This window comes from Mustela nigripes, chromosome 4 (genome assembly GCF_022355385.1).
Source record: "Mustela nigripes isolate SB6536 chromosome 4, MUSNIG.SB6536, whole genome shotgun sequence".
Taxonomy (NCBI): domain Eukaryota; kingdom Metazoa; phylum Chordata; class Mammalia; order Carnivora; family Mustelidae; genus Mustela; species Mustela nigripes.
Window position 1 is genome coordinate 22,794,069 of NC_081560.1, and position 21,691 is coordinate 22,815,759.

General features: G+C 43.2%; 1 protein-coding gene and 1 long non-coding RNA gene across 3 annotated transcripts in view; both read left to right on the plus strand.

Moving 5' to 3' along the window:
• Nucleotides 1-1,084: 1,084 nt before the first annotated feature.
• On the plus strand, nucleotides 1,085-12,982 carry LOC132014936 (uncharacterized). The gene is made up of 3 exons (XR_009403497.1): nucleotides 1,085-1,584; nucleotides 4,465-4,630; nucleotides 12,840-12,982. It is a non-coding gene; the product is annotated as an uncharacterized LOC132014936 (long non-coding RNA).
• A 203-nt stretch (nucleotides 12,983-13,185) lies between these two features.
• The window catches only part of TNPO3 (transportin 3), an 88,219-nt gene continuing 79,713 nt past the window's right edge, over nucleotides 13,186-21,691 (plus strand). The window contains exon 1 of one of the 2 annotated variants that reach the window (XM_059396432.1): nucleotides 13,186-13,664. In XM_059396432.1, the coding sequence (XP_059252415.1) occupies nucleotides 13,545-13,664 (120 nt within the window). In that variant the 5' untranslated portion in view covers nucleotides 13,186-13,544. The remainder of the gene's footprint in view (nucleotides 13,665-21,691) is intronic. The other variant, XM_059396433.1, reaches the window with a different exon arrangement.

Consider the following 21,691-nt stretch of genomic DNA (forward strand, 5'->3'; position numbering starts at 1 on the left):
AATAGAGAAAGTAGCTTAGTGGTTGGGGCACCTGGGTGACTCAGTGGGTTAAAGCCTCTGCCTTCGGCTCAGGTCATGATCCCGGAGTCCTGGGATCAAGCCCCTCATCGGGCTCTCTGCTCAGCAGGAAGCCTACATCTCCTCTCTCTCTGCCTGCCTCTCTGCCTACTTGTGATCTCTCTCTCTGTCAAAGCAAAAAAAAATCTTTAGATGAGTGGTTGCTTATAGCTGGGGTGGTACACTTTAAGGGGGTGAATTGTGTGGTAGGTGAATTATATCTCCATAAAACTATTTAGGAAAAAAAGTTATTGGAAAGATCAGACTCCTGTAACTCTAGGCCATGCCCGCTGGGCCCTCAAAGGACTCTTAGAGGACCCTGACCCAGAGCAGGGGTCCCCCTCCTCGGAGCCCCTAACTCGCAGCATCAATAGCCCCTGGGAACTCCTTAGATAAGCAGATCTACGGGACACACCCAGACCTACTGAATCAAAACTCTGGCCATGGGGCCTAGCAGTCTTCAGGAACTCTCTGGTGATGCGTGCTGGTGCAGTCTCAAGGTTGATTATCACTCGAGCACTGCGGGGAAAGCCAGGAAGATTCTATTGCCCTCTGCTCTTTCTGGGTGTGTGTTTGCTCTGTCACTACAGCAAGACTCTTGGCACTGCCCATCCTCCCCGCAGCCACAGTAGTTGTCAAAGTAGAAAATGGCCACCAAGAATTCCCAAATTATTATTATTATTATTATTATTATTATTATTAAGCACTAGCCAAATGGAGACCAGCATCCAGTGCCAGTTGAAGATTCTGGGGGAGATACTCAGATGGTCTGGTTTGCTGGTTTGTGTCAACAATCTTTGAATGGAGGAAGGTGGGGTTGAGATGGAAGAAAAAGCAATGACCTTTATGGGTGGTGACAGAAGAAAATCTAGGGTGACTAAGCATCATGGTTTAGCTGGGACTTTCCTAGTTTCAGCACTGAAAGTCTTATGTCCAGGGAAACCCCTAGGTCCTGAGCCAACTACAACAATTGGTCACCTGAGGCCTGGGGCAGGAAGGGAAGGGCTTTCACTTTTGGGGAGGCGTGCAAGAAGGAGACGAGACTAGCAAATGGGGGTATTTGATGCAGGTTCAGTTGTCACTGTGATGCAGTGTGCTACATTCTACAATAGTTGGTCAGAACTACACAAAGAATTGTCCATCCCCAAATGTCAGTAGCTCCCCTGCTGAGAAACTTGCATAGCTAAATGAAGGCGTGATTACTAATGGAGTTGCATATTAAAATCACCTGGGAACCTCAAAGTGCCTCAATTGGACCTTCAGACCTAGCCCGAGGGTTTCTGACTTCACTGGTCTAAGGAGGTACCCCAGGCCAAAATTAAAGGACTGTGACAATTAAAGAGGGATCAGCCACGGAAGCTGGAGTCCTGGAAAGTGAATTATTTAGGCCTTGGGGGAAGAAGGAAGTCGGAATGTCTGAGGCTGTAGAGCGATCTAGAAGGCTGGAGGACAAGAATGAAGACTTAAGGCTTCCTCATTTGGAAAGAGGCCCTGCAGCCTAGAAGCACCTGCTTGGAATCAGAACAGGTATGTTCTCAGCGCCTGCTAAGCAGAATGGCCGGGAAAGTGAGAGTCAGAGGTAGATCTAAATACCCAAGTTCTGGGCCACATGGGTGGCTCAGTGGGTTAAGGTTCTACCTTCAGCTCAGGTCATGATCTCAGTGTCCTGGGATTGAGCCCCGCATCGGGCTCTCTGCTCAGTGGGGAGCCTGCTTCCTCCTCACTGTCTGCCTGCCTCTCTGCCTACTTCTGATCTCTCTCTCTCTGTCAAATAAATAAGATCTTTAACAAAAAATAAGCACCTAAGTTCTTCAGGAAGCAAGAGCCCAGGGAAGTGGGGGCAGGGGGAAACAGGCAGCATGGTCCATGTTACAGTGGTTACAGGGGCTGAGCTGGTGAGGTAACCAAGCCCCTGGCTTACTTATTGCCTGGACGGCTCATTAAACTCACGGTTCCTCCAGTATTTGCAAAGCCTGTTGGTTTGGGGTAAAAACCTGTGGTTTCTAAGTTTCTCCATAAAACCAGAAGAGACTGCATGACTTCACATATTTGTAAAACGGTATTTAATAACTTTAACAGTTGTTTACACTAAGCCTTTCTAAAGCACTTTCACCTGATCTTCCTGGGTCCTGCTTGAGCATGATGGGTAACTCTCAGGGCCCCTTTTGGCAGGAGAGACCAACTTAGGACAGCAGTTAACTTGGTTAGAGTCACCTGGCTAGAAAAAAGTGGTGCTGGTATTGGAACCGGGACTGATTTTAGGACAAGCCTCTTTCTACCACATCACACAAGAGAAAGTTCTTTTTCTTTTCCTATAGTCAGCTGGGGGGCCTTCTGCATTTGTGAGGGAAGCACATTTTCCTTTCAGCCTTGTTGGGCAGCAATTTGGATCACTCCAGTCCCAATGCATTGCTTTAAAACCTGAAGGAAAACTGGGCTAAGTGTCAATAAATGTGGATATAATAAGTCTTCTAAAAATTAATCTTGTTGGGAGGAAGCTACTTCCCTTACCCCAAGCTGGGTTCTAAAGAGAAGAGCTCAACAGAGGAAGGAAGACTTTGTAAGAGATAGAAGAGTGGATGCTGGGGGAGTTTGGTGGAACCTTCTGGAACTGTGTATGTTTTTTCTCCATTACCCCCTGGGTTCTCTGAGCAGTAGTGGATGTGCTTTGCTAAAACAAATCTCCCTTTTTTGGTATCTGAACTGCAGGATACCAGGCACAAAATAACAACAACAGCAACAATAAATTAAATAAAACAAATCTCACTTTGTTAATGTTAAGAAAAATTCAAACCTCCTCAGTGCTTCCCCACCCCATTATATCAGAACCTCTCTTCAGAACATCTTTAAACAAGGTTCCTTCAGACTGCGAACACTTTATTTGTGCTCTCATCTTTCCATAGAAATTCATGATCTCAAAAAAAAAAAAAAGAAAGAAAGAAAGAAAGAAAAGAAAAGAAATTCATGATATCTGTTCACAACCCCCTCTCCCAGCCTCTTCCACCAGCTTGAATTTGTTTGGCAAGTAAAATCGGGTGAAAAGTTGGCCAGGGCTGAAGGCACTCTGAGTGGAGAGCCAGCCAAAGGCAGATGCTGTCCTCAGCACGTAAGCCCTTAATGTGAGTTTAACTAAGGGGAAAGAGATTTGTCCAATGCTGGGTTTATGGCTATCTCAGGTTGTGAAGCTGAAGGCATTTGGTCTAGAACATGTGTCCTAAGGGTTGAGTAGTCAGGAGAAGGGCCAGGAAAGGCTCATGATGTGCAGCTTTTTCTTGGCAAATAGCCACCAAGATTGAATCTACACTGGTCCCTGATGGTTATGACTTCTTTGAGTTTATATAGTGTCATCGTTTGGGGGGAAGGGAGAAAGGCAGCTGTGGTGTTTTTTTGTTTGTTTGTTTGTTTGTTTGTTTTTTAAAGATTGTATTTATTTATTTGACAGAGAGAGAGATCACAAGTAGGCAGAGAGCCAGGCAGAGAGAGGAGGAAGCAGGCTCCCCGCTGAGCAGAGAGCCCGACGCGGGGCTCGATCCCCGGACCCTGAGATTATGACCTGAGCAGAAGGCAGAGGCTTAAACCCACTGAGCCACCCAGGCGCCCCTGTGGTGTTTTTTTAATTTTTAAAATTTTTACATTTCTTATTATTTTTCAAAATATTTATTTATTTATTTTAGAGGGGGTAGGGAGGGGCAGAGGGAGATAATCTCAAGCAGACTCCCAGCAGGGAGTGGAGCCCCATGTGAGGCTTCGTCTCAGGACCCTGAGATCATGACCTGAGCTGAAATCAGGAGTCAGATACTGAGCTGACTGAGCCACCCAGGTGCCCCCATATTTTTATTTATTTTATTTTACTTTATTTTATTTTCTTTTTTTAACTAGTCTCCCTGCCGGACTTGGGGCTTGAACTCATGACCCTGAGAAGGGTCTCTACCAACTGAGCCAGCCAGGCCCCCCAGCTGTGTTGTTTTTGATAAAATATGTTGGTTAAAAATGTAAATAATCATATAAAGAAAATTCAATTTATATAATCATTATTAATGCATTCAAAAATAATTGTTGTGAGTGTGCCATTTGCTAGCATTTAAAGCACAGAGGGTATGACAGTGATCAAAACAGAGTCCCTATTTGCACAGAGCCTTCATGTTAATGCAAGGAGTAGCCAAAAAAATGAAGACATTTGGAATATATCAAGCGGTGATAAGAAAGTATAAACCACTCAAAATCCCATCACTAGAAAAAAAACATTGTTAACATTTTGGTGAATATCCTCACAGACCCATCTTCTTGCCTGTGCACAAATAGAGATATAATTTTATATCAATGGGTATTTTCACATGCTGAGCACAACCTGCTTCTGTTTTGTTTTTTAACTTTAAAAAAAATATGTTTTATTTATTTATTTGTCAGAGAGAAAGAGAGCACAAGCAGGGGGAGCACCAGAGGAAGCAGCAGGATCCCTGCTGAGCAAGAAGCCCATTTCGGGATTCGATCCCAGCACCCAGGAATCGTGACCTGAGCCAAAGGCAGACACCTAACCAACTGAACCACCCGGGAATCCCTGCTTCTGTTTCTAGTAAGATTTTCTTTCTTTCTTTTTTTTTTTTTGGTTTTAAGATTTTATTTATTTATTTATTTGACAGATGGAGATCACAGGTAGGCAAAGAGGCAGGCAGAGAGAAAGAGGAGGAAGCAGGCTCCCCGCTGAGCAGGGAGCCCAGTGCAGGGCTTGATGCCAGGACCCTGGGATCATGACCCAGAGCTGAAGGCAGAGGCTCTAGTAAGATTTCCTGACATCTTTGATTTTTTCCCCACAAGTTTTGACTTTCTTTTTTTAATTTGGAAAATTTCAAACATATAGAAAGTAGAGAGAATGAGAGAGTGACACTTTAACCAGTCCCCATTTAACAATTGTTAACGTTTAAAAAAAAAGATTTCATTTATTTATTTAAGGTAGAGCTAGTGAGCGAGTTAGAGAGCACACACAAGTCGGGGGAGCCGAGGGAGAGGGAGAAGCAAGTTTCCCACTGGGCAGGAAGCCCGACATGGGGCTGGATCCCAGGATCCCGGTGGAATCATGACCTGAGCCAAAGGCGGACGCTTCCCTGACTGAGCCACCCATGCGCCCCACAATTGTTAACATGTGTTGCTGTATTTCCTTCATCTGTGTGTGTGTGGCGGACGGGGGGACAGGATGCAGAATTCAATTCTTACATTAAGCACTGGGAGTTACTATCAGACTCCAGGGGCTGAAGCTCAGTCTCCTACAAGATGGCCTTTACTTCAGATGTCAGCCTCGCTGTAGTCCAGGCCATCTGCACTCCTGACCAACTGGCTACAAATTTAGGGGTTCCCATAATCCCCCCAGGTTTAGTAATTTGCTAGAACAACTCACGGAACTCAGGAAAGTGCAACATTCACGATTCAAGTTCTATTACATTCTTCATGGGGTGAAGCATGAGAAGAAGACTGAGCTGCCACGTCCAGCTCTCCATGGAGTTAGGCGCATCAGTGTTGTCAGCAGCTCCCCTGAGAGTCAATATCCAGAGTTTTTTTTTTGTTTTTTGTTTGTTTTTTATTTTTTCATTAAGGGCGGTGGGGGAGGGGCAGAGGGCGAAAGAGAGAGAATCTAAAGCAGGCTCCACACCCAGCATAGAGCCCAAGCCAGGGCTTGATATCAGGACCCTGAGGTGAAATCAAGAGTCAGACGCTTGGGGTATCCACCCAGGGACCCCTCAATGTCCAGAGTTTTGATCAGGGTTTCATTACTAGGCATGATTGATTAAATCAGTGGTCATATCACTGAACTCAGTTTCTAGCTCCTTTTTCCTTTTAGGAGGTCAGTTGGGCCCAAAGTTACAAAACTTGAATTGGTCTCTGTGGTGACCAACCCACATCCCGAGGGCCACCCTAAGTCCCTTCATTATAACAACAAAGATAGTCTTATCACTTGGGAAATTTCAAGACTTTTTAAAGTAGCATAACAGGAACTGGGGACAAAGACCAGATATATGTTTTTTTTTTTGGTACCATATCACCTTTAAATAATTTAGTCTGTATTTCTAAATATATAAGGACATTTTTCTGTTTAACCAAAATACCACTATCATATGTGATGCAGGACCAGAAGTGAACCAAGAAAGAATTCTTGAGATGTTTTCAGTGCAAGAAGGTGCTTTTATTATCGCATGGGGAGGAGACCTGTGGGCAGAAAGAGCTGCACTTTTGCTGTGTGTAGCCAGTGGTTATATACGTAGTGCTCAAGGAGGAGGGGACATGCAAGGAATATTTGATCATAAATGTCTTTGAGTTCCTACTCGTAAAACTACTTTTGCAAGATTTCTCTGGTGCTTTTCATTCAGCCTCATATTAACTATTGGTGAGATGCACAGGCAGTTGTGTCGTTTTTTTATAATGTATCAACCAACACACGTTTTATCCTTATCAGAACTCTGCAGGCTAAAGGACAGACTTTTAGGCTAAAGGTGAATATTTTTCTGCTCCTGTCCCTCACTGATACGTAATAAAATTAACAATAGTTCTGACTCAATTTTCAGTGGCTGCCTTGGGATCTAAGGAATGCATATACCCTAATGGTCAGTTCCTTATCAATGGAAATTTAGGATATTTTCATTTTTGACGAGGGCAAACCACACGGGGATAAACATTCTTATGCATGCCCCTTTTTACCCCACAAGTGTTCTTTAGGTACCGGAGAAAATTGTGGCGGCCTGTTCCTAGCAGGAAGCTATGAAATCCGATCTGAGGCCTTTGTCTTCTAGCTAAGCATAGCATATCTCTGTCCTGGAGCGTCAGCACAGCTTGAGATTTTACTATCATCCGTGTGTCAAAGAAGTCTGATGTTATCTGGTTCTTTTGGATGAATAGGAGGGCGTTCTCCTGGCTCTCCAGGTCCTGCAGAGGCAGATGTTGTGGATGAATTGCCTTCCCGCCAAATAAAGCCCTCACTCCGCTGTGACTGCACCTGCAGATAGGATTTTTAGGAGGTAATTAAGATTAAATGAGGTCATAAGGGTGGTGCCCTATTCCAATATGACTTTGACCTTAAAAGAAGAGGAAGAGAGGGGAGCCCGGATGGCCCAGTCAGTAAAGCGGCTTTTTTCCGGCTCAGGTCATGATCCCTGGATCCTGGGATCAGCCCCACATTGGGCTCTCTGCTCAGTGTAGAGCCTACTTCTTCTCCCTCTCTTCTGCCTGCCTTTCTGCCTGCTTGTGCTCTCTATCTCTCCCTGCCAAATAAATAAATAGAATCTTAAAAAAAAAAAAAAGGAAGAGAGAACGATCACAAGGTCTTTCCCTCTGTATGGAGTACGTAGAGAGAATCTGGTCACCTGCAAGCCAGAGAGAGAGCTCTCACCAGAACCTGACCATGGTGGCACCCTGACCTTGAACTTCCAGAAAGCTTCCAGAACTGCAAGAAAATCAATTTATGTCATGTAAGCTACCCAGGCTGTGGTGTTGCGTTATAGCAGCCTGAATGAAGTAAGACAGCAGAGTGTTTAATCAAAACTCTTGTGATGACAGGTGACAGAAACTCAGTTTGAATCAGCAAGGAAAAAAAAGTATCCATTCAGGGAACCCTAGGAAAGGTTGAACAACCCAAACAAGAAAAGAATAGGTACTGAGGGAAACCACTGGCCTCTGCCAGGCTTCATTTATGGCTTACCCCCAGAGTTCAGTGGCTCACCTCGGAGTTTGGAGTAGGGGTCAGGGGATGGGAGAAGAGAACTAAGGAGAACCGGATGGGCCATGATCTATGCTTGGTGTCACTGAAGTTCACCCATGTCACAAGCACCATCTCATGGCAGATCTAAGTTTTCATGGATGTCCCCATGGCCCCAACTGGCTGGGAGTAGAGAGGAACAAGTTTATTGACCTATGATATTCCACCTTTGGGTAAGCTCAACACGAGTGAGTAAAAGAAACACCCTCTCTTTCCTTCCTTCCTTCCTTCCTTCCACATTTCTTTGCTGGGAGGAAGAAGAGGACCTTTTTGTTGGAAGTGGGGTCAGGCCCATGGAACTTTGCTTCTAGGGTGGCCATTGTGCCTTAGGACAGAAGTTGTAGAGTTTTCTGTATTTTACATATTTCTCTCTCTCTTTCTTTAAGATTTTAAGTAATCTCTATACCCAACATGAGGCTCAAACTTAACAACCCTGAAATCAAGAGTCACATGCTCTACCAACTGAGCCGGCCAGGTGCCCCAGGTATTTCAAATATTTCTAAACTTTTATCTCAGATGTATTATTCGAACAGTATTTGACCTCTTTGGAGCATTTGATGCTGCTTCAGAGATGACTCCTTTGCTGGACATTCTCCTGGTTCTCCACTTTCCTCTCTGGCTCCTCCTTTGTAACCTCTACTTCCTTGCCAATCCTTTAGGGATTATCTGTAAGGCTCTGCCTTAGTCCCTCTTCTCCCTGGCTCATTTCAACCATTTCTTTGTGTTCACCCACCACTTATATATAATAATGACTCTCAAATCTGTATCTTCACCCCAGTCCCTGCCTTCAGTCTCAGATATGCTACTGTCTCATTCATAAATGCCTCAGGGCTCAATGTAGCTAAGATGAAACTCATCATGTCCACCCTTGCACCCCTCCCCACTACTACAAAAGCTGTTTTTTCTTCTGGGTTCCATACTCAGAAGCCTGGTTTCTCTTTCTTGTCGTCACAACTGAAAGCTCAATCACCATATCAAAGTTCTTCCTAAATTCACCTTAAATATCCATGTCTCCCTCCGTCAGCACTGCTGTGTCACTCTATGCCACCACATCTCACCAGGATTACTACAAGTTTTTTTTTTTTTTAAACCGTCTTATTTATTTGACATTTTTATTTGACCGAGAGAGAGAAAGCACAAGCAGGGGGAGTGTAGAGAGAGATCAAGAAGCAGACTCCCGGGGCGCCTGGGTGGCTCAGTGGGTTAAGCCTCTGCCTTCAGCTCAGGTGATGATCTCAGGGTCCTGAGACGAGCCCCACATCGGGCTCTCCGCTCAGCGGGGAGCCTGTTTCCTCCTCTCTCTCTGCCTGCCTCTCTGCCTACTTGTGATCTCTGTCTCTCTGTCAAATAAAATAAATTAAAAAAATAAGAAGCAGACTCCCTGCTGAGTGCAGAGCCCACTGTGGGGGCTTGATCCTAGGACCCCAGGATCATGACCTGAGCTGAAGGCAGATACTTAATTGACTGAGCCACACTGGTGCCCCTACAAGTTTCTTACTTCTGTTTTTGCTCTCTCGCCCAGCCACTTAGTGTTGCAACTAGATTGATTTTTCTGACTAAAGAGTAAGGAGACAAGTTATTTAAAACAGTTGCTATACACCCATTGTATATTAGACAATGATTTGAGGACATGAAGAGGAGTAGGACACTATGGGTGGGGTTGTTCGTTTTGGCAAATGTTGGCCAAATATCTACGTGGCATTTTACGAATTCTAATCACAAAACTTTTTAAAATAATGGTTTTATTGGCATATGATTCACATACCATAACATTCATCCTAAAGATGTATAAAATGATTCTTAGGGGTGCCTGGGTGGCTCAGTCATTAAGCATCTGCCTTATGTTCAGGTCATGATCCCAGGGTTCTGGGATTGAGCCCCACATCAAGCCCTGCATCAGGCTCCCTGCTCAGCACGAACTTCTCCCTCTCCCACTCCCCCTGCTTGTATTCCCTCTCTCACTATCTCTCTCTCTGTTAAATAAATAAATAAAATCTTTTTTTAAAAAATGGTTTTTATATTTACAAAGTTGTGCAACCATCACCACTCTCTAACTCCAGAATATTCTGTCTCTCCTCATGTGCCTGCTCCCTGGAAACCACTAATCTATTTTCTGTTTCTAGAGATTTGCCTACTCTAGTATTTCAAATTAATGAAATTATATCATGTGTGGCCTTTTTTGGGGGAGGGTCTGGCTGCTTTCACTTAGTATTTTCTTTTAAGATTTTATTTTTATTTATTTGACAGAGGGAGAAATCATAAGTAGGCAGAAAGGCAGTCAGAGAGAGAGAGGGAAGCAGGCTCCCTGCTGAGCAGGGAGTCCTATGTGGGGCTTGATCCGAGCATCCTGAGATGATGATTTGGGCCTCAGGCAGAGGCTTAACCCACTGAGCCACCCAAGTGCCCTTCACTTAGTATGTTTTCAAGGTTCATCCACACTGTAGCCTGTATCAGTATTTCATTCCTTTATTTATTTTTAAAGATTTTATTTTCATTCCTTTATTTTTTAAATTAAAATAACATAGACTTATTTTCTCATAGTTGGAAGGCTGGAAGTCCTGAGTCCGCGTATTGATGAGACCAAATTTTCCCGAGGCCTTTCTCCTTGGCTTGCAGATGAGAACTTCATTCCCTTAATATTTAATATTCTGTCATATGGATGTATCACATTTTCTTCATTCATTTATCAGTTGGTGGGCTTAGGGTTGATTTCACTTTTTGGCTATTATCAATAATGCTGTAAACATTCATGTACAAGTGTATGTATGTATACACCTAGGAATGGAACTGCTGGGTCATACGGTAAATTTAACCTTTTGAAGAATTGCCAGACTGTTTTTCAAAGCAGTGTTACCGATTTATAATCCTACTAGCAGTGTGTGAGGGTTTTGGTCTTTGCACATTCTTACCAACACTAATGTCTTTTTTTTTTTTTTTAAGCCATTTTAGGGATTATGAAGCAGGATCTCATTATGGTTTTGTGTACCTTCCTTGGAGAAATATCTATTAAAATCCTTTGCCTATTTAAAAAATTGAATTGTCTTTTCATTGTTGAATTGAAAGAGTTCCTTATACATCCTGGATAGTAATCCTTTAGTTACATGATTTGCAGAAATTTTCTTGCATTTTGTGGATTGTCGTTTCACTTTTTTTTTTTTAAGATTTTATGTATTTATTTGACAGAGAGAGAGAGAGCACAAGTAGGCAGAGAAGGGGAAAGCAGGCTCCCTGCTGAGCAGAGAGCCCGATGTGGGGGTTGATCCCAGGACCCTGGGATTATGACCTGAGCCCCAGGCAGAGGCTTTAACCCACTGAGCCACCCAGAGGCCCCTTATTTCACTTTCTTAATTGTGCCCTTTGACACACAAAAGTTTTTAGTTTTGATGAAGTACGATTTATCTATTTTTCTTTTTGTTGTTGCACTTTTGGTGTCATATATAAGAAACTATTGCCTAATCCAAGATCATGAAGATACAGTCCTATTTTCTTTCAAGGGTCTTATAGTTTTAGTTCTTACACTTAGATTCTGGGATTTATTTTTTCATTTATGTGCAAGGTAGGTTCAACATCATTCTTTAGCTTGTGAATATTCACAAAACTTTTAAATTTTTTTTTTAAGATTTTATTTGTTTATTTGACAGACAGAGATCACAAGTAGACAGAGAGGCAGGCAGAGAGAGAGAGAGGGATGCAGGCTCCCTGCTGAGCACAGAGCCCGATTCGGGACTCGATCCCAGGACCCTGAGATCATGACCTGAGCCGAAGGCAGCGGCTTAACCCACTAAGCCACCCAGGTGCCCCCCTAAATTGTTTTGAAATGAATTGCAATTAGACTGTAAACTCCATGAGGACAGAGACAAAAATGATCCAATTTTTTTCTGAATGAATAGATGAATTAGGTTGCCAGAGTATCAAGTTTCTTTTCTTTTGTCTGAAATTATATCAATTCTGTGCAGTAATACTGTTTTCATTATGATGTTGGTGATTCAGATATGTTGACAATAACAATTCAGAAACGAATACACAGGATGATAGGAATTGTATTATTTAACAGGCTTTGTCGTAGTGAAACTGATTTGCAGTCAAATTCTGATTTTAAGAACTGTGTAACCGGGGCGCCTGGGTGGCTCAGTGGGTTGAGCCGCTGCCTTTGGCTCGGGTCATGATCTCAGGGTCCTGGGATCGAGTCCCGCATCGGGCTCTCTGCTCAGCAGGGAGCCTGCTTCCCTGTCTCTCTCTCTGCCTGCCTCTCCGTCTACTTGTGATTTCTCTCTGTCAAATAAATAAATAAAATCTTTAAAAAAAAAAAAAAAAAAAAAAAAAAAAAAAAGAACTGTGTAACCTTGGGCAAAGTACATTACCTACTTCTTATTCTATAAAATGGAGATTAGAGGCACCTGGGTGGCTCAATTGGTTAAGTGTCTGCCTTGGGGCTCAGTTCATGATCCCAGGGTCCTGGGAGCCAGCCCCACAGGCAGGGAGCTTGCTTCTCCCTCTCCTGCTTCCCCTGCTTGTGTTCTCTCTCCCTGTCCCTCCGTCAAATAAATAAATAAAATCTTCAAAAATAAAGAAATAAAATGGGGATTTAGTTGGTGCACCTGTAAAAAGGATTATATCAGATCTTTTAACTACAGTGCTTTTCACATTTTAAGCATTCATCAAATAGTGCATTTATTATTGCAAAGGACTAGCAGCAATGTTACGAAATCCAGTAACATACTTTTGTCCAAAATTTCTTCAGCATGCAGATTCCAGGATTCTTATTTCCTTTTGTGAACTGAGCACTGTTAGAGCATTGGTTTTTGATTCGGAAAGACAGACACAAAAATTCAATTCAATGTGTAAATGACCCTAAAGATGTATATAAATGACCCTATGGAGTTCAGAGTGTCCTGAGCAATAGAATAAACTACTTTTTTGGGTTAAGAACTTAGTAGACAAGGGGCTGAGCAGGGGTTGTAGGCGTTTTGGATTCATCTCAGTGCAGCACATATTTTCAGTTTTGCACATTGCTTGATTACGTGTCTGTCTGATCCACCAGAGTCCGCACAGACAACCTGTCTTCAGTCATCTTTGCATTTCCAGTACTGTGGACACTGCACGGATGGTTTAGTTGAGCCGCCTTGTCTAAGGGCGTCAGAAAAGATCCCTGGATAGACCTCGGACCCACTGCCAAGGGAGGAAGAGCGGCGCAGGTATGGAACACACGTGGGTCATACCGCTACAGTCGTATGCAAGTCCCCAAGAGAACCACAAGCGACTGCCTCTTCCCGGCTCCTGGCCCTACAGGGACACTTCCGGGAGGGGGCGGGGAGACAGGAGGAGGCGTGCCGGGAAGGAGGGTGTTTGAGCTGCACCCGGCGGAAGTGTGCCAAAGGTATTGGTGCTGCAGCTTCCGGTCCGGGTTAACGCGGCTTGGGTATACTGCGTGGTTTGTGTGGCGCGGGGACAGACTTCTGAGGGCAATTCAGTGGGTGAGGAGGCGAGTATTGGCGTCTGAACCCAGAAGTGTGGAGTCTAGTGGGAGGATAGGAAAAAAAGCCAGGAACCCGAATACAATCTAACCTCTGTTTCCGAGGGGGCAACTTGCACGGGAACCCCTCTGCCCTGGTAACGGCCAAAGAGGAGATGGCGCCAGTCAGGGAGCGGCCGTGGCCGACACAGTGAGGAAGCTTGAAGGCGGAGCAACCGGAGAAGCCTCGGGAGAACAGCCCAAGCCGTCGCTGCCGCTACCACTGCCACCACCATGGAAGGGGCAAAGCCGACTTTGCAGCTCGTATATCAGGCAGTGCAGGCGCTTTACCACGACCCAGATCCCAGCGGAAAGGAGCGCGCCTCGTTTTGGCTTGGGGAGCTGCAGCGTTCGGTGAGGGGCCCTGCGAGGCCGTTCTGCGCCGCGGGGCAAGGCGGGGTGGGACCTAGGCTCGAGCTGGAGCTTGAACCCGGCGGTTGGCCTCGTGAGATGCTCCTTAGGGAGGAGCTGCCGCCGCGGGGTGGGGCTGCGAGGCTACATTTACGCCGCTTTTCCGGAGCGAGTAGCTGCTGGCCGGTCGCGAACTGGCCCTTTCCCCACCCCGTACAATCTGATTTGTAGGTCCCGTACTCGCTTGGGGCAACGCTCTGGTTCTCTTTAAGTTTTACGCTTGCTGCCTTCTTCTTAGGCCCTGCTTTCCCGTGTAGTCTTCCTTCAGTCAAATGCAGTCCCGATCTTTCTCCATCTTCCACTTAACGGATGCTTTCTCCGTCTCCTCTTGGTGTCCCAGTGTGGGGGTCTGGCAATTCCATCCTAGTCGTAGCCTTCCACTTCATTGTGCCTTACTGATTTTTCACTAAGTAACAGTGATAGTTTGGGTCTTTTTTTTTTTTTTTTTTTTTTTTTTTTTTTTAAAGATTTCATTTATTTATTTGACAGAGAGAGATCACAAGTAGGCAGAGAGGCAGGCAGAGAGAGAGAGGAGGAAGCAGGCTCCCTGCTGAGCAGAGAGCCCGATGTGGGACTCGATCCCAGGACCCTGAGATCATGACCTGAGCCGAAGGCAGCGGCTTAACCCACTGAGCCACCCAGGCGCCCAGTTTGGGTCTTTTATTCTCGAAACTTCTCAGGTTTCGGATTCTTCTACACGTGAATTTCCCCCGTGTTTTGGAGTACAACGTGACGTAAAGAAAAAAAATACCAGTCCTGGTTTCAGAAAATCCTTGCAGTTCACATCTTGCAGCACGTTTGTTCTCTAACGTTGCTTTTTTCCCCCTTTTAGATTCTTCGTAAGATCCTGCGTTGATTATTCCATATGACTGTGTGAACATCCAGTGAGGGGCTTAGGGGTTTAATTTCACCCTGGTAAACCTATTGTATCTCTGCATTCTTTGATTCACGTGCCTTACTTTCCTCTAATTTTTTAAAAAGGATTTTATTTATTTATTTGACAGGTCACAAGTAGGCAGGCAGAGAGAGAGGGGGAAGCAGGCTCCCAGCAGAATAGGGGGAGCCGGTTGTGGGGCTTGATCCCAGGACCCTGAAATCACGACCCCAGCCGAAGGCAGAGGCTTAACCCACTGAGCCACCCAGGTGCCCCACTTTTTCTAAATTTCATACCTAGGCTTTCTGTGTGTGTGTATACTTGGTGATCTTGCTGACTTTACCTTTCTTATTTTTGCATTTTATATTCCCAAGCTTTTTTTTTTTTTTAAGATTTTTATTTATTTATTTGACAGAGATCACAAGTAGGCAGAGAGAGGGGAGGGGACGCAGGCTCCCCGCTGAGCAAAGTTGGCTGCCTTGAGAGGAGTGGCAGTTTTCGTTTGAAGGGACAGTCCTCAGGAGATGATTTTTCAAGGAGGGAGCTGGAGGAATAAATATATTGACCTTATTCCCCTACACTTCTGGGATTCTTCTTTGAGCAAACCCAACCAAAAGCTTGGGGACACCAGAACCTGTTGATATAGTCCATATAGGTCAACATACTGGGGCGAAAAGCAGTAGGGAAGAGTGGAAAAGTGGACCTGGAAAACATCTAGTGCATTCCCACATCATTTTTAGGCAACTTCAGCATCCGGGTTCACAACTCAGCTGACATTTCAGCCCCTTAATTCCTTTACTTCCTTTTCTCAGCCTCAGGGTTACAGTGTTACATCTTGGATCTTTTCATTAGTAAAAAGTCACCAACCTCTCAAGTCATTAACTCAGCCACATGATCACACAGTGGTACCCTGAATCTTATCATTTTTGGAAAGTCACCAGCCTGGGTGGGGTGCCTGGCTGGCTCAGTGGGTAGAGTATGCAGCCCTTGTTCTTGCAGTCATGAGTTCAAGACCCATGTTGGTGTAGAGCTTACTTAAAATAAAGGAGGGGGGTTGCCAGGCTGGCTAAGTTGGTTAAGCTCAGGTCTTTATTTCAGGGTCTTGAGTTTAAAACTCAAGTTGGACTCCACATTGGGCTCCATGCTGGGTGTGGAACCTACTTAAAAAAAAGTCACCAGCCCCCTACATCACTAACTCATGTATCTGATCACAACCCACTCTTCCAATTTGTTGGCTTAAGAATTCAAGTAACCTCTCGGCATTTTTTGAGATCTATAATTTTTGAAATTTTTTGAAATTTATAATTTTAATTTCTATCAAAATTAAAAAGTTATGGGGCACTTGGGTGGCCCAGTCAGTTAAACTTCCCACTCTTGATTTTGGCTCAGGTCATGATCTCAGGGCTGTGAGATCCAGCCCCTGCGTGGGGCTCTGCACTGGGCAGGGAACCTGCTTAAGATTCTCTCTCCTCGCACCCTGACCCCTCACTCACGTGTTCCCTCAATTAAAAACAAACAAACAGAACCCCCCCAGAAAGTAGTTATATTTTAAAACTTAAAATATTTTATTTTACTTTATTTTTAAAAAGATTTTATTTATTTTATAGAGAGGCAGTGAGAGAGGGAACACAAATGGGTAGTGGGAGAGGGAGAAGCAGGCTTTTCCACGGAGCAGGGAGCCCGACATGGGGCTCAGTTCTAGGACCCTGGGTTCACAACCCAAGCCAAAGGCAGATGCTTAACAGCTGAGCCACCCAGACGCCCCTAAAACTTAAAATATAAACTTTTAAAACTTTCAAAAGTTATAAAATGGTAACTTTACAAGAAAAAGGCCTAGGATGTAAAAGAGCAGTTATGTTTAGACTTTCTTCTATGAAAGATGAGGATTTGGGCTCCCTCCACCTTCTCTTCTGTTGCATCTCTCTCTAACATAGCTCTATGTATCAGTTTTGGTTAAATACACACAACATGCATTGTGAACCACATAGCATATATAACATGGTAATTTTTCTTTTTTTGTGCAAGTTTTCTTTTCCTGGTGGTAGTCATTACCTTTTTCTTTCACATATGCTTCATCTTCTATATAATAATTTGTTCAGAACTCTCTGAGTATGTAAATATCCTCTTAGTGTGTTCACGTTGGTAATCTGCTTCCTTTTTTGATAGAAGGAAACATCTCCCTAGAGGTCTCTATCTTCCTGCTCCAGTCTGACCTTGTTATTCTCCCGGTCTGTTGCATAATTGTTGTCCTGGGATCTCTGTTTAACGCTCCTGGGAATTATTTTCTCTTTCTTGTGTCAGATGTATTGAATCCTGGATCTCATGATCTTTTCTTGGATTGCTCCCTCATTTGATGGCTAATTGAGAAGGGAACTTTTACTCCTTCTCCCTTGTATTTCTGTTGGTCTTTTTTTCTTGAATCACTTTTGTCCTGAGAGCTATTCTCTGGATATAACTGGGGCTGCCAGTGGCAGGTGGGAGAATGAGTCAGGGTATGGATCTTACCACTAACTATGTAGGCTTTAATTTAATCTATTTTCAATATGATATTCTTGTCCTTAGGTGAGTATGTTGGTTAAGAGTCCAGAGTCCTTATGCTTCAATCTTTCCAAAGTAAATCTTGAGTCTTCGGTGATGGTGGGAGGATGGTAGCCTGGCCACTCAGTCATGGGGGAAAATCTCCGTCTAACTGCTCATACAGATTTTGAACTCACTCCTTTGTTTTTTGTTCCACCTATGCGTCTGCCTTCAGATGAACCTGGTACTTTTAATTCCTGAGCATAACTGGAATTTGCTACATGAATCATTTTGCCCTCTTGGCTTCCCCTTTCTCATCCTGTCCTTCCTCTGAAAAATTTAATAAACTTTTTCAGACCTACTAAGATGGTTAACTCTTCCATTAGCATTCTGGTTTTCACAGTTTTGTTAATATCAGTCATATTTCCATTCTTTTTGTCCTTGTGGCACCGCCCCCCATTTTTTTTTTTTTTTTTAGATTTTATTTATTTATTTGTCAGAGAGAGAGAGAGAGAGCGCGCGCATGTGAGCGGGAGTGTGCGCGAGCATAAGCAGGCAGAGTGGCAGGCAGAGGCAGAGAGAGAAGCAGGCTCCCTGCCGAGCAAGGAGCCTGATTCTGGACTCAATCCCAGGATCCCGGAATCATGACCTGATCCCAAGGCAGCCGCTCAACCAACTGAGCCACCCAGGTGTCCCTTCTCCCCCACATTTAAAAAAATCTCTTTACTCTGATCTTAGTGGATTTTTTGGAAGAGATTTGTGGGCAAACAAAGGTGTTTAGTCAGTTCAATCATGTTAAATCCCTGAATTAGTTCTTGAATTTCATGAAAACCTCATTCAGTTGACTGGCTCCTATTATTTCTTCATTAGGTCTTGTCTTTACTTCTATCTGATTTGGATTACAAGGTCTGTCATTTAGTGATTTTCTTATATATACTATACCATCAACCCTTCACCTCTGGTTTGGTAAAACTTCAGCATAGGTATAGCCAACCGCTTCTCCCTTCTCCTGTCAGGTCTAGGTGCTCTGCATCTCATTTTCTGAATTCTTAGGAACCTTGATCTCTTGGTTATTCTGTCACTTGCATCTTCAGACTCCCTCTTGACTGGGTCCTTCCTATCAGGATTCATACAACTGTAGTATTTCCCATAATAAGCAAATGGTTTGAGTGGGGAGGAGAAGGGAGGTGGTAGAGAATGCTTCCTCTGTCCAATTTTGTTATTTCTTTAATTCTTTTATTTTTTTTTTGTGGGTAACTAAAAGAACAAAGGAATGGAAGTGTTTTATTTGTCTCTTATGACTGAAGAGAAGAAATAAAATAAAACTCTTGATTCTTGTTATTTCGTTAATTCTTTCGTACCTCTGTAGTTTTACTCTTTACCAATCTTGTCTTCTAATGAAGAAACTAATCCATCTTTCAAAGCCCAGCCTGAATTCTTTCTCCTTGAAGCCTTAACTGATTCTTTTCAAATAAAGATCATTTCTGCCTCCACTGAACACCTAGAGCACTTTATATAAGTGCATTTGTAATTTTTTTTTAACCTTTTTGAAAATCTGTTTTGTACCCCCTACTAGATTGTAGAATCGTTTTGTTTATATGATACAGTTGAGGGAATACTTTAATGGTTATTAAGAAAGCATGATCAAGATCCCTGACACAAAGGTTCTTAAAAATGTGTGTTGAGGGGCCCCTGAGGGGCCCCTAGGTGGCTCAGTAGGTTAAGCCTCTGCCTTCTGCTCGGGTCATGATCTCAGGGTCCTGGGATGAGCCCTACATAGGGCTCTCTGCTTAGGGGGGAGCCTGCTTCCCCCTCTATCTCTGCCTGCCTCTCTGCTACTTGTGATCTCTGTCTCTCTGTCAAATAAATAAATAAAATCTTAAAAATAAAAAAAATGTGTTGTTGGGCACCTGGATGGTAGGTTGAACATTTGACTCTTGGTTTCTTCTCAGGTCATGATCTCAGGGCCGCACATGCTCAGTGTGAAGTCTGCCTTGTGCCTCTCCCTCTGCTCCTTCCCCTGCTTGTGATTGCTCTCTCAGAAATAAATAAAATCTTAAAAAAAAAAAAGTGTTAAAGAATAGCTGCTTGTAGTAGGCATCTCTGAAGGGATTAGTTGGTATCTCAAATGTGTCTTTATGGATTTCATTTATTTTTACTGCTTCTCTCTACTATACCCATGAGTAGTTGAAAATAAATAATATTATTCAGCCTCCTATGAGGTTGTGTTCAGTCTTTCCAGCCTTTTTTTTTTTTTTAAAACAAAAACAAAAAACCTTTGTGAGGGGTAGCTGGGTGGCTCAGTCGGTTAAGCATCTGCCTTCAGCTCAGGTCATGATCTTAGGGTCCTGGGATCAAACCCAGCAGGGAGTCTATTCCTCCCTCTCCCTCCCACTTAGGCTCCCTCTTGCTCTTTCTCAAATGAATAAATATTCTTTTTTTTTTTTTATTTCTTTAAAGATTTCATCCATTCATTTGACAGACAGAGATCACAAGTAGGCAGAGACAGAGAGAGAGAGGGGGAAGCACGTTCCCTGCTGAGCAGAGAGCCCGATGCGGGGCCTGATCCCAGGACCCTGAGATCATGACCTGAGCTGAAGGCAGAGGCTTTAACCCACTGAGCCACCCAGGCGCCCCATGAATAAATATTCTTTAAAAGATTTGGATACAGAAAGGGGGAGGAACTTTTTGACTCAATAAAGCTTTCTCAAAGTAGTCACTAAATACAGATTAAAAGTCTGCTCTAGTGTAGTAAAAGGCATAGTGTTTTAATTTTAAGTTTGTTGTTAAGGAATGATTTGCCTGTTTTGTTGGAAAACCGTTCTGAAGAATACACATTTTGGAAAGACCTATCACTTCCCTCTAACTCTCACTTCACTAATCTTAAAGCCATTTAGTAGCATTCTAATGACCTGGTGACAATAGATTTGGTTTAAGGATATAATTTAGATGTGGTTTAGTCCATGTTATATAAGTTAGCATCTTTTCTCTTTTTCTGGTATTTATATAAAATAACCATTTGCCAAAAATCTATATTCATTACTCAATTTTTTTTTTTTTTCTGAAAAAATTCTTGGAAACAGCCTAAAGCCATTGTTTCAATGTGTGAGATAGGCAGGTATCGCTGATATCCAGAGTATTTTAAAATAAAGCAAGTTATTTTGAGGCAGATCTTAAAGGAAGCCTATCTAACAGGGAACCGTTCTGAACACTTTGTCCACTCTGGTAACCCAAGTGAGGAGACCATGTAGAAAGCAAGCAATAGAAGGTAAGACTATCTCTTTATACAGCTAATGAATTATGCTGCGCATTTGTTCTAATTTTGTAATTTAGATTATAAGGAGACTATTATAGAGATAAGCTGTTGGTCAGAGGTTAGCTCAAAAAAGTTTTTTTGAAGATTTGTGTATTTGTTTATTTGACACAGAGAGAGAGATCACAAGTAGGCAGAGAGGCAGGCAGAGAGGGAGGGGGATGCAGGCTCCCCGCTGAGCAGAGAGCCTAATGCGGGACTTGATCCCAGGACCCTGAGATCATGACCTGAGCCAAAGGCAGAGGCTCAACCCACTGAGCCACCTGGGTGCCCCTAGCTCAAAAATTTTATATTCAGCCTGGAAACTGAAAAGGAATGATGAAATCATAAAAAGCATCAATCAAATGAAATGCTCTGATGGACTAAGTTGACATCGTCATGTTTGGTTTGTCACATATCCTTGGGAATTTTCTTCTAAATATCCTGTCGGGAAAGTCATGGGTCATGGAATGTCAGCTTCGCATTTCTTTCTTAATAATTTTCCTCTCTGGAATTTGATTCTTTAGCCTAGTTCAAAAAACCTAGGGTCTTTGGTTTTTCTTTTAGCAATTGCAGTTATTGACTTGACTTACCTGAAAATCTGGGCTTTTTTATGCTTATGCTTTCATCCTCCATTTAAGTGACTCCTAAAACATGGCATGCTTTTGAAAGGAAAGCCTTCTAGAAAAGATAAAATGTTCATCTACAGATTCTGTGGGTCATTTAATTCAATGAACAAGAATACTATATGCCTTGCATTGCTGAAAACTGGAAACACATAAATGATGAAAACCAGAGACCTTTATTCCAGAGTTTAACAGTCTGGCTGGGTCATCTACTATGGTAGCCCTTAGCCAGATGGCTATTGTGGTTACTTAAATGAATTAAAATTAAATCAAAGTTAAAATCAGTTCCTTATTTGCCACATTCCAAGTCTTAGTGCAGATACAGATATTGCATATCTTTGGTGTATTGGAGACTGTGAGTGAGAATTTGTGATGGTATTTATGTTGGCATGGTAGTCTGTTAGCCGGTGGCATTCATCCATGTTTGGATTAGTTTATTTCTTGTCTCCCCAGGCTTTGGACCAGAGTTGGTAGTGCAATTCAGGATATAAAATTATCAGGGTAGTGCTGCATTTTCTAATTATAACACAGTTTTCTTCCAAAGCTTTCCAGATAGTTCTTCATTTTTTTTCATGTTGATTGCACTGATGTCTGTAAGGAAGATGGAAAATAGATTGCATATATATTTTTTAAACTGTGGTAAAACATTCATGACATAAGT